The sequence below is a fragment of the Pezoporus flaviventris genome, unplaced genomic scaffold (genome assembly GCF_033815535.1).
Source record: "Pezoporus flaviventris isolate CSIRO_AGI_PZ_B2104156 unplaced genomic scaffold, CSIRO_AGI_Pfla_v1 ptg000080l, whole genome shotgun sequence".
Classification (NCBI taxonomy): Eukaryota; Metazoa; Chordata; class Aves; order Psittaciformes; family Psittacidae; genus Pezoporus; species Pezoporus flaviventris.
The window spans coordinates 1173745-1190814 of record NW_026892628.1 but is presented as its reverse complement, the minus strand read 5'-3'; the positions used below and the strand labels follow the sequence as shown (position 1 = coordinate 1190814).

The following is a 17070-nucleotide window of genomic DNA, read 5'->3' as shown; positions in this document are numbered from 1 at the left end:
GTTAGGTCAGGTGCCTTTAAAAGTCATTTATCTTCCACAAGAACCAGTTTTCAACCCAAACCTTTTTAGAAATAACTAAATACAACATCTACAAGTAAACCAAATCCCCACAGCGTGGTGGTTTCTCAGACCTCTTTGAACTTATGGCCAAGGCAGTGGAATTTCAGGGCAAGGAGACCTCTGGTTTGCTTAAAGAGGATGACTAAAAATAATGTTTAGAATAGAGGCTGTCACTAAAAGTTTTAACTCTGGAAACTCTGTCGTGGCTCTGGAGAGGAAAGATGCAGGGAAAGGAAGATGTTTAAGATGTTGAACGTGAGATGAGAGATGACTGCAGGTTGGGCCATAGGAGGCTTGCTGAGTGTGTGAAAATAGCCTGGCATGAAAGGAGGGCAACAGCCATCTGGAGGTGTTGCACAGTAGAAGAGAGACATTTAACACATCCCCTTTGCTCTTCTCAGACTTTGGCATGACCAGAGATATCTACGAGACAGATTATTACCGTAAAGGAGGCAAAGGACTGCTGCCTGTGCGGTGGATGGCACCGGAATCACTGAAGGATGGTGTTTTCACTGCTTATTCTGATGTGTGGTAAGTTGTCCTCTGCAATCTCAGATGGATTCCAGCTCAAGAGCTCACAGTTTAGCACACAGAGTATAAATTGTGACTTCTTCAGAGTACAGCCAAACCAAAACCAGTTTGGAAGCCCTCTCCTTAAAAATACAATGGTGTTCTTTTACACGTTCTCCAAAAGAAGACGTTATCAATCGCAGACCTGCAGGATGCTTTATTCTCACCAGGAGCCTTCTCTCTTCCTTAGGTCATTTGGTGTTGTCCTTTGGGAAATCAGCAGTTTGGCAGAGCAGCCGTACCAGGGACTCTCCAACGAGCAGGTGCTGAAGTTTGTCATGGATGGGGGATACCTGGATCAGCCAGACAACTGCCCGGAGAGGCTGTAAGTACTAAAGCAAGGGACAACCAACCAAGCTGCACTCTTTAGCTAAAGTGTGGCCCGTGTGTCACCTCTTCTCTTCTTGTCTGGGGGGGAGGAACAAAACAGACTTCAGTGAGCAGAAATCAGTGTCATCCTTAGTGAGCCAGGAAATAAAGACCTGAACCAGCCTATTTCACTAGAAGGGAAATCAAACCAACTTGGACCTTACGTTGTGAGTACAGATTCAAGAGCAGGAAGTACAAAGGACAGGAAAAGCTTAAAATACAAGTAAGCACTATATCAACTTGGCCAAACAAAATGTTCTTCCTCCACTCTGGACTAGTGGGTGGCAGTTTATGGCACGTGGCTACTGGGGCTGCAAGGGAGCATCTTGTTAATCCAAGGCCTGCTGAGGTTTTCTGTAGTTCATCTCTCTATAGCACATAAATAGTCTTGAGACTTACAACCACTTCTTACCACTCATTTTCAGAAATCCAGTGTTGGCTCATGAGGAGGGAGAGGCAGGAGAACACTGTGCTGAGCCAAGAGCTGATTGTCATAGAATCATGCAATGGTTTGGGTTGGAAAGGATCTTATGATCATCTGGTTCCAAACCCCTGCCATGGGCAGGGACACCTTCCACTAGACCAGGTTGTTCCAAGCTGTGTCCAACCTAACCTTGAACACTGCCAAGGATGGAGCATTCACAGCATCCTTTAGCAGTCTGTTCCAGTGCCTCACAACTTTCACAGTAAAGAATTTCTTCCTTATATCCAACCTAAATCTCCCCTCTTTAAGTTTGAACCCATTGCCCCTTGTACCTCATGTCCAAGGCCTGTTCATTTCTGTTCCAGGCTCATTGCTCTACCAAGAGCACAAGGCCAGGCTGCCTGCAGGGTTAGGGAGAACAGAGGGCACAGGTGAAGACAGTAAAAAACACCTCACAGAGGTTACAAACTGAAGCCAGACATTCTCCTGCACCGGAGCTAAGGATTATTGTGCTTACCCAGGTGCTCCCTAAACTGCTCCTGGCAGAGGAATTAGAACAGTTCTGTTCCTCAGTGTTTAACCTGAGCCAGGATGTTTGTCAGAAGGGTTTAAGGAGACACTGCTGAAGCAACGTCCAGCAGAGAGGGAAGGAGCCGTGGCTGGAACAGGGGATGCTGATAGTGACGTGCAGGTTCTGGTAACCTCACACCCCAGCCTGCTTCCAGAGTCAAAAATAAACATGTTTTGTGAATATCCTCCTGAAAAAAACCTGCTGTCCTGGACGTTTGTCTCTCATGGGCAGTAACAAACTCCACTTTGAAGCTTTATTTGTACTTGTAAGTTCGTTCTCCATGGTGTCTGATAACATATGACCTCTTGCTGCAGCTGTTCTTTTGGGTGGGATGTTGACAGGAGCTCTGTCCTCTGCACAGTCTCCCGTTTTCCTTGGAGCTTTAGGAGCTTTGTTATCTTTCAGGCAGAGTTCAAATTAAAATGGAATGGATTAAAAAGTTGTGACCTGGCTCTAAGTGTGTGTGTGTGTGCACAGAGAGCATGTGAACCGCAGCCCCGTTTCCTTCGGGAGCCAAGTTCAGAACAATTGGAGGAATTGGAAGGGATTTTTGATCTAGACAGAAACAGAGAAAAAGGAGCCCCAGGAGCAACAGGCAAATACAGAGATCCCATTAAAGGGGCTACAAGAAACCTGGAGAGGGGCTTTGGACAAGGGCCTGCAGGGACAGGACAAGGGGAATGGCTTGAACCTGCCAGAGGGGAGACTGAGATGAGCTCTGAGGCAGAAGCTCTTCCCTGGGAGGGTGCTGAGGTGCTGGCACAGGGTGCCCAGAGAAGCTGTGGCTGCCCCATGCCTGGCAGTGTTCAAGGCCAAGTTGGACACAGGGGCTTGGAGCAAGCTGCTCCAGTGGAAGGGGTCCCTGCCCATGGCAGGGGTTTGGAACTGGATGAGCTTTAAGGTCCCTTCCAACCCAAGCCATGCCATGATTCTATGATAAACAACCCAGTTGGAGTGTTGAAAGAGTAGCATGGGGGGGTGGGCAGTCTGATGTGGACACCAACCTTGCTGTGTGCCAGCCCTGCCTACATTGAATTGTTTCTTCCTCCCCCTGACCCTGTGTTTGTCCCGATCTAGGCACAGCCTGATGCAGATGTGTTGGCAGTACAACCCCAAAATGCGCCCCACCTTCATCGAGATCATTGAGATGCTGAAGGAGGACTTGCACCCCAGCTTCCACGAGGTCTCGTTCTTCTACAGTGAGGAGAACAAACCTCTGGAAACGGAGGAGTATGAGATGGACTTCGAGAACATGGAGAGCATTCCCCTCGATCCCTCCTCGTACTCGCAGAGGGACAAAGTCCTGGGTCGGGACAATGGACCCTCCATGGCCCTCAAGGGGAACTATGAAGAGCACATACCTTACACTCACATGAACGGTGGCAAGAAAAATGGGCGGATTCTCTCCATGCCCAGGTCGAGCCCTTCCTAACGCTTCCCGTTTGGCCCAAGGGTTGTGTCTGCTTTTTTCCCCTCCACAGATCTCAGGACTCTCGTTATTGCTGCCACAGTGTATGACACACATCTATGAACTCGTCAGATTTTTAATCATCTTATGATTAATACTTTATTATTGTCTTTCTTTTGCCAAGTTGACTGGCTGTCAGTGGACTTATCTGTGAACATAAATGGAAGAGGTTTCCATGGCTGCTGTCCCTCTGTAACCATGGTTTCAAAACAGGAAGCCACCGTGTACGTTCAACTGAAGGAGGAGCCTCCACGGTTGCCAACAAGAGACGTGAAACACGCTGGTATCTGAGCTACAGGGTGGAACAAAACTGCAGGACAGGAGCATTTCCAGTCAAATTCCAGGCTTTCAGGCATTCTCTTCACTACAGCTGAAGGATTCAACACATCAGACGGACGCGCCAGGTCCTCACGTTGACCAAGAGCTGCTGCTTTCATACTTTTTCAATGGGTTAAATCCCAGGGGTGCGTGCGTTTGTGTGTGCAGTATATATATGTGGGGTGTATATGTATAGCAAAATATACACCTCTGGGGTTTTGTACATAAGTTTTGTATGTTCTCACAGAAGCTTTCCTCTTCTCGGAAGCGTCTGCTTCTCTTTTTTTCCCATTTCCCTGGAGTGACTGAATCCCAAACAGATTATTTTTATACTGAGGACTCTTGGGAGTAGGTTTTCTCTCATTAAAAGACAAAAAAAAACAAAAAAAAAATGAGGAAAATGTGCTGGGAGCCAAAGGAGCAGAAATCTGAGATTTGTGGGTACCTTTCAAGACCAAACGGAGTTGGAGTCCCCTGCCCTCTCTGAGAGCGGAGTTTTCTGTCCTTACAGCATTGAGTATATATATTGTTTGTTGTAACATATTTAAGAATATCTTTAGTTTAAGTTTTAACTTCATATAAATTATTGACTGTTTAGGATCCTTTCGGGGAGGGGATAATTTGGGGGATTGTTTGGTCTTAAAGTGGTCCAAAGATTTCAGAATGAACTAATTTTAGCCCATTACCCTTTTAGGAGCTATGAAGCACATGTTAAGTTTATACTTGACAAAGCTTTATAATACAGTTTCATGATTTATACAGTGCAGTCAGCCAGCTCCAGCTGAAGCCCTGAGATAAAGTAGTTGGGACTTCACTTGGTTGGTGAGGGCTGAACGACACCAGAACATCCCCAAGCCCGAGTCCTGCTACCCCTTTGTCCCCACGTCCCTTGTGTTGCCTTCTGTGCTGCAGAAACAGCCAGCGAGAGGGGACGAGCAAGAACTCTGACCTTAAAAAGCGACACTAAAGCCAATCCAAAGCAGGAGAGCTCGAGGCTCTTGGCTCTGCACGTGAAGCAGGAGCCGAATGGGACTGTGGTCAGCTGCGTGCTGCCCATCTGCTGCTGCTCGGGCGTCTGGCCTCGTGCTGCCTGCGGACCTCCCGTGTTTCCCTCGGATTCCCTGTGTCCTGCCCAGGCCGCTTGCAGCTCTTTGGGATGTCAGCTTTCGTCTTCTGGACTGTGCTTTGTTTTGCTGCTGTTTGCATAAAAGACCGAGCTGGTCAGCATAAGGTGTTGGGAAATGATTGTGAAACTAAACGTGTCTTGTGGGGGGGGGGAGCGTGCTAGCAGGGAGAAGTGCTAAAGCAAGAAGTGAAGATGATCGATGTCGCAGGCCCTTGTCATACAGGAGGTGGTTTGAAAAGGGGAGGGAGATGCTCAGTCCTTGCCTTCTCCTTCTGGAGAAGCCCAGGAGCTGGTTTATGCTCTCTGCCAGGAGAAGACAAGGTTCTCCTCACCCTGTGAGAGTGGGGACACGGAGCTGGTGTGTGGCTTCTTATTCCAGCCCGGGTGGTGCTGCTGTTTCCTCCCTGTAAGCAGATGAAAGGGGAACCTGAGCCCACTCCACTGATGGGTGCAGCATCAGGGGAGGATGATGGGCTTTGTGCACCACCGTGAGCTGTTGGGCCTTGGTGTTGGTTGCATCTGATCGGTTTGGACAAAAGGGGAGGGTGCAGGTTGCTCACAAGGTTAGGTGGAAGGTACATGGTCCAGCCATGGGGAAGAACCTTTGCTTTCAGAAGGCCTCGTTTACATTTCTTCTGCTTTACAAAGTAGTCACTGCTCAGCAGCTCTGTGCTACACGGCAGAAAAGAAGACATTCTCACTCTTTTCTAAGGAAGAGAAGTTTTTCTTAGTAGATTTTTTTTATTTATTTTAATATATAAAACACTGTAAAAAGAAAAAACAGACAATTTGTTTTCTTAAACACACAGAACGTGTAAATTTGTATCCGTAAACTCTTGGCAGGTGGATGTGGTTGGGATTATTTGTGTCCTGTTCTGGTGCAGTCTACCTCAGTGTTTCTTAAGGATCATTTTAATACGCACCTTTAAACCTGTTTAAATACTCTGGCCTGGGCCTATTGTGGATCAGGGAAAATCAGTATCAGCTGATTCCAATACTGGGGACCATTCAGGGAAGGGAAGGGGTAGGAGAAGGGCTCATCACTGATCTAGTGATGATTTACAGGAAAGGAAAGAACCGATTTACAGATTTGGATCTGATGTTCTGATGCCATTCTCTTAATCCTGTTATGATGTAAAACAAAGAGAGCAAAAGAGGCATTTAAATGTTTGGATTTTAGGGAACGGATGACCTAAAGGAATAGACTGTGTCCTTCTGGAGCAGTGTTGGCCAGTGTGGAGCTGGGACTGACGACCCCGTGCTGCTGGGTTGGGGTATCTCGGTCGCTGCGCACAGGTATGATGTGACCTCCAGAACTAAACCTTCCCCAGCATGTCCTTGTTTTGATGACCTTTTAAGCTGCAGCGATCCTCACTGGGGAAATAGAAGATCTTTGCTCCATAAAAACATTGGAACCGTGTATTGGGTCTAGGTTTAACTTCCACTGATACTGGTTGGCCCACTGTGGACACGCGGTTTGTGGCACTCGGGTCACTGCACTGAGCCCAGCGGTGCTTTGGATCCAGTCTGTGTGTAAGGCTTATCCCAGTCATCCTTCCTCCATTGTGCCAAGGGTGAGGAAGGGCGCGTGGTGCTAGTGGTGAGGATGCTGGGTTTCCCCTGTTTGAAGACAAAAACCTAACACTAGCGGTTGCTGCTGTGGCTGGTACAGATGGCACTCACTCGCCTATAGAATTAGGAAGAATAAGTGAACATCACCCGGAATGCCCAGCTCTCACTGGAAAATCCTTTACTCTCCGCTGGCAGCTGACACTTTGGTCTCTATTGTTGGATGATCCTCGCCCTGGGAATGCTGAAGTCCCTACTTGGATCTCGCTGATGCCTGTTCAGAGACACTGGGGGTTTTGTACCAGTTGGGATTGCACGTGCGAGACGAAACCACCTCTGGTGCCCGGTGTTGTGGAGGGCTACATCACAGGATGGTTTGGGTTGGAAAGGACCTTAAAGCTCATGCAGTTCCAACCCCTCCCATGGGGACACCTTCCACTAGAGCAGCTTGCTCCAAGCCCCATCCAACCTGGTCTTGGGACAGAGAACTTCCCCCTTGCAGGTTCAAGCTGTGGCCTCCTTTGTGCAGCTTTGTGACAGGGAGAGCTCCCCATGTAACCAGAACTTTCCCATCTCTCCAGCCAGTGAAGCAGGAGGCACAGGAGCCCGTTCCTGTGTTCTGCTGCATCTTCACTGAGCAAACATTTGAAGCCTGAGAGGGGGAGGTCTGCACATTGAATTCAATGGCCGCTTCCTGAGCGCCTCTTTGTAAATGTGGTACTTCTCGTGCAGTACAGTGCAGCATCGTGATGCTTGGCTGCTAGGTTAGAAACGTGTCTGTCTGGCTGCTTGTAAATACTCCGTTGTGTTGTAAAATAGAAGAGCTAATAACAAACTCTGTGCCAGCCCTGGGTTGGGAAAGGTGATAGGAACTACGACTACGCCACCACGAGGTATTTTCTGTGGGTCATAAAGCAGCTGTGTTGCTGTGGAAGAGGCTGCTTTTAGGATGCTGAAGGGTACTCTTCATTTATGGGTAGTGGATCTCGTTTCTCCTGAATTTGTATTCTAGCAATGGGACACTTTGCTTCATTTTAGTATGTTGTGTATAATGTTGGTATCTCTTTTGGAAAGATCTCCAAGTCGCTTAATGTGTTCCTGACCTATCGATGATGAAGGCAGATGGGAAAAGACAGGAGCAGGAAGGGTGCTGGAGTGGTTATTCTTGAGCCTCCATTTTAGGGGAAGGAGAGAAGCCATCGAGCTCCCTCTTCACATCACTGTGATACAAAGATGGACCCTGAGGTATTCCAGGCCCCTCGCTGCGAGCAGTGATTCCTCATGCCAAGACTGGAGCCTCATACGAGTCAGGAAGTACAATACCGTGTGCCATATGAAAACCTTCCTCTCAAGGGCTGTGCTAGGTGCTCCCGCGACCCATGTGAGATGGGTTCGGAGCCTGGAGCGAGCAAGAAGCTGCAGCTGAAACCCTCTGATCCTCTCGCTGGGTCCCAGCCTCCCTGGAAGCTGGCATGGCCGTGATGGGAATCCCAAACCCTCTGCCAAGGAGCCGCTGCCCCTCGTGTGATCCTGTGCGTGCGGTCCGGGGACGGGGCTGGTGGATGGATTGGAACGGAGATGTGGTTCCATCAGACACACGGGAAACCTGAAATAAGACTTGGTTGGTATTTGTGTGAACTTCACTGAATTTGGCCTTTTTCATTGCCTTCCGCTTGGCTCGGTGTTAACTCCGCTTGGATCCTGTTGCTGTGAGAGCATTAACGCGTTCAGCCCGTTCTGTTCCTCTCGCCGCGTCGCGAGCGTCGCAAGAGCGAAGCCCAGTCGTACCATTGGCTTTTGGAGGAACTCAGCTGTTCAAAAGCAGTTCTAAAGCCACCGGTTTTAGCAAACCTGCTGTCGCCCGATGCGTTATTTCCTTTTAACACCAACCTGCTTGTCCTTCTCAAAAGTAAGCACTTACCCCTGCAGTTCTGGCAGATCTCCTGCAGCACAATGCAAGCTCTGAGGGGGCAGGCAGAGAACTGACTTTTTAAATGGTGTATAATAAAGCTGGTATTAACTCCTGCAGCCTCGGTTTGTTTGGGGGTGTTTTTTATTTGCAAGCAGCAAAACCTCCCGGTTTGGGCAGTGATTTTGGTCTGAGACCGGTTTTCCAAGCGATGGTACTGAGCAGTTCTCTTAGTCCAGACGGTTCCTATGGGAGCGGGTCCATTCGGGAGCCCCTGGGGTGGTTCTGGTACCCAAAGAGGAACCAGCGGTAGAGCTTGAACATGGGCACAGATGCTCTCGCTTTGCTGAGTCCCAGCCCCTGTTAAGTCCCAGTGTCACCAGTAAGCTTGATTACCCAAGAGATCCGAGCTGGGCTCGGCACCAAAGCTCTTCTGTTAATGCAGCATCCAGCAGCGCTTCCACCATCTTCGTGTCCAAGCACTGCTCCCAGAACCGAGTCCCATGGAAAACTGGTGGATGGAGAATTTCACAAAGGCCATTTCTCAGTCTAAAAGGCAAAGTTGTTTCAAAAGGAAAAGCGTTACCTTTTGCTTTACTTTAGGGAATGGCTTTATCCCTGCAGTACCAAAAGTGGATTGTGTTTGAGGGCCTGCATGGGTGGGGGTACTGGACATCAGCTTCATCAAACACAGCCATAAAACCCCAAACGCTTTCCGCTTGCATGCAAGACGGTTTCAGTTACGTGGTCAGTGATGCTCTGGGGCGGTTTGGGGCTGTTTTCTTCTGTTTAACCTTGCTGCTCGCACTTTGCTCTGTGCCTGTCGAAGGCTCCTGGAGACAAACAGTGTGGCAGATAGCTCTGGTTTGAACCGAAAGGATCAAGCGGGCCAGGAGCTGCTTTTCAAGGAAGACAAAAGACACAAAACCGTTCCCCCTTGGTGTGTTGTTCTCGGTGTTTTCGTAGGTGAGCCAAGCAGTGACGTGTACAGGAATATGGTCGGGTATTAAGGAGAGAGAAGCCTTGCTGTGTCAGACGATTGAACAATTGAACTGTTTCTATGAACACGCTGAATAAATGATCCAGGATAACTGTTCGGTTCGTGTCTCTGTCTGTGCAGCACCGAGTGCTGCTTTCCTGCACAGAAAGCATTCAGTTGGTGTCTGTATTCTATCTATATATATACATAGACACATCTGCCACTTGAACTCCTCTGGCCCATGGCATGGTCTCACAGGGGGTTCCAGCAGCCTGATGCCATCGGGTGAACACTGTAAAAGGGATTCCTTCCACCTGAATCATCGAGAGCTGCATCTCTGCTGTGACATGTGGAGCTGCATGTCTGATGTGTGGAGCTGCATGTCTGCTGTGACGTGTGGAGCTGCATGTCTGATGTGACGTGTGGAGCTGCATGTCTGCTGTGACGTGTGGAGCTGCATGTCTGATGTGACATGTGGAGCTGCATGTCTGATGTGACATGTGGAGCTGCATCTCTGACGTGATGTGTGGAGCTGCATCTCTGATGTGTGGAGCTGCATCTCTGCTGTGACGTGTGGAGCTGCATCTTTGATGTGACATGTGGAGCTGCATCTCTGATGTGACATGTGGAGCTGCATCTCTGATGTAACGTGTGGAGCTGCATCTCTGATGTAACGTGTGGAGCTGCATCTCTGATGTAACGTGTGGAGCTGCATCTCTGATGTGTGGAGCTGCATCTCTGATGTAACGTGTGGAGCTGCATCTCTGATGTGTGGAGCTGCATCTCTAATTTAACGTGTGGAGCTGCATCTCTCATGTGACGTGTGGAGCCAGGCTTCCCAGCCAGGCCAGGCCCAGCTCCTGCACAGGCAGTTGGAATAGCACAAGTTGGAGAATCGGCTTCATCCTGCTCCTGCAGACAAGCACCAGGAGCCGCCTCACTTCCCGCTCTGCAGCAGCCGCTCTGGAGGTGCCAAAGCTTCCTAACTTGATCTCAGTTTGTTCCATGGAGGTTCGGTTCCCTCCCTGCTCGGCTGCACCCGTGCGAGCTGGGGCTCGCTGCTGCTCTCTTCCTTCTCTCCATGTTCCAGCACTCACTTCTTGTACCTGTTCCCTTTCCATTCAGCAAAAGCCTCCAGTGTGGTCCTGCTCCTCGGGATCACCACTGCCCACGTCTGCAGGAGCTGCTGACACCGCAGCCATGGGGTTGTGAGGTTTCCCTTACTACCTCCTTCCCCATGGCTCTGCCCAGCCACACCGTGCCCTGCTCAGCTCCCAGTCCTGCTCCCAAGGCCCTTCATGCCTTTGCCCTCCTGATGCTCTGCCCCTGTCCAACCTGAACACCTGAAGCTCTGCCCTCAGCGGACCTGGGAATTGATTGACTCTCATGTAATAAATGCCTATAAAAGTGAGCAGCGTGGATTTCTTGTCGCAGCAAGTGCTGCTGCTTCATGCAGTGCAGGGGGCTCCTCGCTGCATCCCTCACCCCTGTCCCTGACACCTTCCGGTGAGGGTTTCCTCAGCCCAGGACTGGGATGGGCAGGGAGGGAGGTGATGGTGCTGATGCCCCTGAACATGGGATGCGGCGCTGGCCCTGCTTGACTGGCTGCCCCACACGGTTTGGGCACGCCAAGGAACTCAGCTGGACCCGAGCTCTTCCCTAAGGCCATCTGCAGGTCTCTGACTGTGAGAACGATGAGCAGCAACCTGGTGTTTCAAGATGTTTTGGGGCTGCTTCCTGTGGCTGAGGCTTGTTCTCTGGGCATCCAAATGGGCAACATCAAGCAGAGCCCCACAACTTGACCTCGCTGCCATAGGTTTGCTGTTGCGGAGAGGCTGCAGAAGCTCAGCCAGCCCCTGGGCCATTGCCCCACATCCCTCTTCCAGGCTGTGGGCACTGCTCTGCTTCGGTGACCCCCCAACCCCGCCAGACGTGGGCTGTGGGGCACGGATCTCCCCATCCATCAGCCGGGACAGCCCCATCTCTGATCCCAGTCGAGCTCTTGTGCACTTCGGGGAAATGAAACCTTAATTCCTCCTTGCTCTCACGGTTCCCTCGAGCACGGGGTAATCGCTACGGCTCCGATGTGAGCGGATCCTGTCCTGACTGGGGCTTGTGCTGGGGGCATGGGAAGGGATTCACCAGCGATTGTGCCCCTCACTGTGGGAGCTGAAGAGCCTGTGCCTCACCTGCCCGGGTGAACGTGGCCAGCACAGGCATTCCTGCGCTCCGCTATCGCTTCACCCCAGGTAGACTGAGACCTGCTCGGCTTTGGGGTCTCTGCTGCCCAAGCTCAGCCCCAGAGATCAACGACAAGGGATGCGTTAAGAGGAGCCCCGAGGCCTCGCAGCCGCGGGCAGGAGCCCGTGAGCGATGGCGCAGACCCACAAGGGAGCAGGAAGCCGTTCGGGGCAGGTTCCATCTTCGCAGCCGTCGCTGGTCCTGGAGGCTCTCGGGGCTCCTGCACCGGGAGCTTTGGGTCCGCATCCCCCCGGGTGCCTCTGCAGGACCCATCCAGACCCCACCAGGGCGGGAGCTGAGCCCCGGGGCTGCAGCATGAGGGAGGCGGCTGCGCTTGTGCCATCGGGAAGGGGAAGTGGTGAGAACGTGGAGCCGGAGGCCCCTGTGCCGCTTCCCCCCTGAGCCGCTGCTCCTCGCCCTGCTCCAGCACCGGGATGAGCCGGGGCCGCGGGTGCCGGTGCACCGGGACCCTGCCAGCGCGACGCCCGCAGCCGTCGGGGTAAGTGGAGCTCGACCCAACAACCCCGGGGCTGTCGCTCATCTCCCTCCAAGGCCTGGTGAGGAAGCAGCTTGTGTGGAAGCCCCCGGTGCTGGGCGCGTTCAGCCTCCTCCATGCACTGGGGAGCCTCAGCCTGCAAGGTCGGGGTTTAATCCGGTGTCCCCCGGGGAGGGGGGGCTGAACACCCTGCGGGTGCTGCCGGTGGCTCCACACAGCCGAAGGCTTGCAAGGACGCCTCGGTGCTGGGCACAAAGGGGTCTGGGTCCCCCAAATCCCGCTCTGAACTGCCCAGCCCAGCACCGCGCACCCTGCTTATTGTGGAGGATGAAGCAGAGGGGATGTGGGGAGGGTTTGGGGCAGGCGATGCTGTGGGGTTTGTGGCCAGGGGAGGGAAATGCTCTTCACCACCGCGCCATGGAGGTGCCTGTGGCCGTTCCCAACCCGGCTTCACCACAAGCAAGGGGTGGGGAGAGGGACCTGGAGCCAGCCTGGGCTATGGGGCTCGTGCCAGTAGGGAGCAGGGGCTTGGAGACCTCAGGGTGAGTATCTCATCTCTTGGAGCAGTTTGGAGGTAGCTCCCACCCGCCTCCATGCGCGGGAGAGCCGGGAAGGGCTTGGGGAAGGGCCCTTGCCAGGGGATGGGGACGTGCTGAGAGCTGCAGGACGTGAGCTGATGGGGATGAGCAGGGTCCCGTGCCTTCCCTCGCAGAGGCTCTGCAATGGCGCTTGATGCCAGAGGTGCAAATATCAAGTCCTCTGTGTTGAAGGTGAAGGCGATGCCCCTGCAGATCTGGTGCTGGCTTGGCAGGCTGAGAGCTGAGAGGCATGAATGGAGCAGGGAGGCCTTGCCAGAGAGGGGAAGGAGGTGATGGTGAACGCAGCTCGTGTTCTGCTTCTGTCCAACAGCCTCCAGCAGCGTTCAGGGCTTGCTTTGTGCCACGGGGCCACTCGTGTCCCCCCCAGCCCTGCTGCGGGAAGCCGCTGACGCAGGTGGGAACGCCAGGGACCAGGAATTCCTCCCTGGCCCCAGCTCCCATCAGCTGATGCTTCTGACAAAACACTTGGCTCCTGCGCTCCCCCCTTGGCAGCCCCTGGGCTGCTGCCTGCAGCGCTGCCTCAGACCTCACCGAGCTCTCCGCCGCGCTCTGAGCTCTCGCCTCCTGCCCGGGGTTACCCCTTGCTCGGGGCTCCCAGATGTCAGGCTCGGTGCTCAACCACTCCTGGCCGTCGTTCTCGAAGCGCTGGAAGAAGAGGTGGTCCTTTAAGAGAGGTAACGGCCTCGTGCGTGGGGAGCTGGGCTGCTGCAGGGCCGGCAGGAGAGCCTGGCCCCAGCAAGAGGGCTGGGGTCCCCCGGCAGAGCGTGGCTGTGGGTGCACCCCTCTCTTTAGGGAGCACTGCTTGGGTGTTGGTTAACGCTTTTCCTGCCGTTTCGTCTTGTCGAGGCAAAGAAAGGCTTTGAGGAGCCGGGTAATGGGTTAAACATCGGCCTCCTGGTTTTGTAATACAACTGGCTCCGTTGCTGCCAGCGAGCCGGAGGTGCCGGTGCCTGCAGCTGCCCAGCGAGGGCTGAGCCTTGTGTTGAGTTCGGTGCTTGAGCAGATGCTGGGGACAAGATTCCTTGAGCAGAGCCCTGCGTTGGCAGCGCAGCCCGAGCTGAGGGGTTTGTGTGGCACTGCTTGAGCATCGCTGGGATGGGGAATGCCGGCAGGGGTGTGAATTCAGTCCCAGTGCAGTGCCCTGACTTGGGAAGAGCGGCTTGAGAGCCCTGGGAAGATGTTTGCAGTCCTGGAGGACGTGGACGCTGCTGTCCCTGCCTGCAAACACCGCCCTCAGGCTGGTGCCTTTGGGTACCTTCATCTGTGGCGTTAGATCTCTTGATGCTCTTTATCCTTCGTTACCTTCACACCCCAAAGCTGTCTTCCGATATGGATGTGCAGGAGACCCAGATCCAAACTGAACGGTCAAAGGAAGGCTCATTCAGAGCAGGAGGCAGGGGCTCAGGTCCCCATAGCCCTGCTGGGGCATCCCAGCACCGTGCTGGGGTTGTGAGGGGCAGGCTCAGGTGAGCCAGTCTCTAATGCATGAACCAGCCTCACAGTGCTGGCAGGCACTGAGTGCTTCAAGGGTGTTTCGGTGGAGCCCTCTCCCCCTCCGCCTGCTTGCAGAGCAGTTTGTGCCCCTGGGGTTTGTGCTGCCCAGTGCCTTGGAGGGCATCAGAGGGGCTCAGAACCCCTCTCATCCTCACCGGGCCCCTGCTCTCCTTCCTCTGCCCTTCGTGCCCCAAAGCCCGGCCCCGCGCGCAGCGATAAGGCAGCCGCTCGAGCGCAGGGTGTGAAGCGCTGGGCACCTTTATCTGCTCCCCTCCTCCCTCCGGAGCCAGCCCCACCGCTGCCACCCTCCTGCGCAGTGGGGCCCACGGCGGGACCGCTCCGCATCCGCTTCTGGTGCCTGTGATACAGAGGTGGTGCCCATGGCCCCCGGTACCCGGCAGGGTGGGAGGTGAAGGGCAGCGGGTGCAGGGCCAGGAGGAGCTGGAACCGGTTGTGTTTCTTGCCAGCGATGCTCTCTGTGGTTTCCCAACAGCCTCTACCCCCCATTGCCAGGAAATGCCCTCACACCCCGGTCCTTCCTTCCTCTTGGGATTGCTTTCACGTAGCAGACCCGAGCGGTGCCTTTGTCCCGCCACGTTTGGGGTGGCCTTTCCCCCATGGGCACGCAGGGTGCTTTGATGTTTGGATTTGGTGAACGGCTCGCATCCCTGTTTCCTCTGATGTTCCCTCTGCCAGCAGCAGCCAGGCTCCAGGGGCACCCTGCAGCACCCTGCACCGAGCACTGCAACAGGCAGCTGAGGCTGGGCCACCGCTTGTGCCAGCGCTGGGTGCATTGATGCTTCTCCTGCCAGGACCGCCATGGGCGCATCCCCAGTGACCAGCCTGTCCAAGGGGAATCAGGCGGTTGCAGGAGGGAGGTTTTGACTGCAGGTCCCAATTGGAAGTGTTCCGATTCAGGTCCCTGGGCTCCAGTTGCAGCAGCACAGAAGTTTCCTTCCTTGGGACAAACCAGCTCCGGGGAAGGGGGGGGGGGGGGGGGGCAGATCCCAATCTCCCCACAGCATCACAGCCCCTGAGGCTGGTCCCATTGCTGGTGCCTCTCACTGCTCCCTTCCTCCCTCCCCACATAGGAGCCCAGCCATCACGTTTTGCCTGCAGGGAAGCCCTGGCAAAGAGCAGCAGAGCCCCCCTTGTGCACAGGGACCGCTGCTTCCTCCCAGCTCTGCCCTGGGAATTCCTGTGCTGAGGCTGCTCCCTGCAGCAATAACCTTTTATGGTTCCCGGCCAGAGGAGAATTAAGCAACTGCAATACCTAATCTGCTTCGTGTCCTCCCCAAGCAAACAGCATCTGCTCTCGGAAGGGTCATTTCACCATCCCAGCTCCAGTGACGGTGACTGCTGCCAGCGCCTGGGCAGCTGAGGTGCCCCGTCCCCTTCACCACCGCATCGTGGGTCGATGGAGCATGGGTGCTTCTGGAACACAGAGTCAAGGGGCTCCAGAGTTTGCCTTCCTACATGGGCGACCGCCTTGATCTTAGGGATGTTCAGAGCCCCCCCCGGACCTGCCTCCTCCCTGTGCGTGTCCTTCCTTGCTCACCGCGCCAGCACCCGATGCCTGAACGTGTTTTGCCGCTGCAGCAGCATCCCCTCAGCTCAGCTGTCCCGGTGGTGCCAGCCCAGCATCATCCGGCGGAGGTGTCAGACACAGGGAGCCCTGAAGCGTCCCCTCTGGTGCTCGAACAATGCCTAAAATGGTCTCCCCATGGCTGGAGCCCCGCGTGCTCCTCGTGCTGCCTCCCTGCTCCCCGGAGCCCGGCTGCGCATCTCGTTTGTCGCTGTTGCACCGCGGTGTCTGAAGCCTCCGGGCAGGACCGAAGTCCTTTGGTGGGCCTGGAGGGGGTCTGCTGCCTGCAGCCGATGCCTTGGCCGGCTCCTGAGCACAGGGAATGTTTTCCAGGCCTCCAAAGAGCTGACTCTGGTCCAGGGATCCAGTTCCGAGCTGCAGCCTGGAGCCCGGTGCAGGCCCAGAGCAGCCCTGGCAGGATGCTTGGATCCTGCTTGGGAGAAAAAAGCTCTTTGGCTCAGCTAAAGCCCAGGTCAGGGCTCTGGCTGCTGCCTCCCAGCTCTTTGATGCCTTCTCTGTGGGCAGTTGCTGCTGCAGGGGATGCTGAGAGCAGGGACTCTCCTTTTCCTTCCTTCCCTGGGTCTGCTCTACCTTAGCCTTCATCCCAGCCTGCTTTGGGGGGCTCTCAGTGGCTTTTCCTGCCCGCTGACACCTTTGCCTGGTGTTTCCCACAAGCTCCTGCCAAAACCTCTGCTGCTTCACATGTGTGTTCGCTCCAAGATGCTCACGAGGCAATGCAGGGGCATCTGTGGAAAGCAAAAGGTGCTGCTCAATAGTCTGCCCATTGAGCATTCTGGATGCGGCTCAAGGACATCCCGAGCAGGAATTTGTCTCTCCATGAACAATGCCTTGTGAAGTGGATTCTCCAACCTTGCCGGAGAACCTGTTTCAAACTTCCCCTGCTCTTAGAGCTCAAAACCCCTTCCTTAAAGTAGTGCTTTCACAGATGCTTGCTTTCTCTATTATTCATAGACCCCCATTATTCGTAGACCCCCAAGGAGCATTTAAACCCCCCAAATGCTCCTTGAAACCCAAACCCTGGCACAATCCAAGGAACAAACCTCCAAACCCTCCCGCACGTTCGCTGCTGCCTTCTTCGAGCTGGCACCAGGCAGTTCCTGGCTGCATCGCACAGCACTAAACCCCACGGCAGGATGCGAGGTGTCCAAGAGTGTGGTTTCCAACAGCATCTTCCTCGTGTTCATGGGTTTATACCTGGCTTTCCTGGACCATGACGGCTTTCTAGCAGTTCCTTACTGATACGGTTGCTCACAGCCTCTTGCTATTGTTCT

The 17070-nt window shown here is 54.0% G+C and overlaps 3 protein-coding genes across 3 annotated transcripts in view; 2 read left to right on the top strand and 1 right to left on the bottom strand.

The window, feature by feature from the left end:
* Positions 1 to 5010, top strand: part of INSR (insulin receptor) — a 50315-nt gene extending 45305 nt beyond the window's left edge. The window contains exons 19-21 of the mRNA XM_061474787.1: positions 462 to 591; positions 821 to 955; positions 3072 to 5010. Of these exons, the coding sequence (XP_061330771.1) occupies positions 462 to 591; positions 821 to 955; positions 3072 to 3426 (620 nt within the window). The 3' untranslated portion in view covers positions 3427 to 5010. The remainder of the gene's footprint in view (positions 1 to 461; positions 592 to 820; positions 956 to 3071) is intronic.
* The window catches only part of THOP1 (thimet oligopeptidase 1), a 330628-nt gene that overhangs the window by 167036 nt on the left and 146522 nt on the right, over positions 1 to 17070 (bottom strand). The gene's annotated exons all lie outside the window — the stretch shown is intronic.
* Positions 13235 to 17070, top strand: part of ARHGEF18 (Rho/Rac guanine nucleotide exchange factor 18) — a 45601-nt gene continuing 41765 nt past the window's right edge. The window contains exon 1 of the mRNA XM_061474796.1: positions 13235 to 13373. Within this exon, the coding sequence (XP_061330780.1) occupies positions 13298 to 13373 (76 nt within the window). The 5' untranslated portion in view covers positions 13235 to 13297. The remainder of the gene's footprint in view (positions 13374 to 17070) is intronic.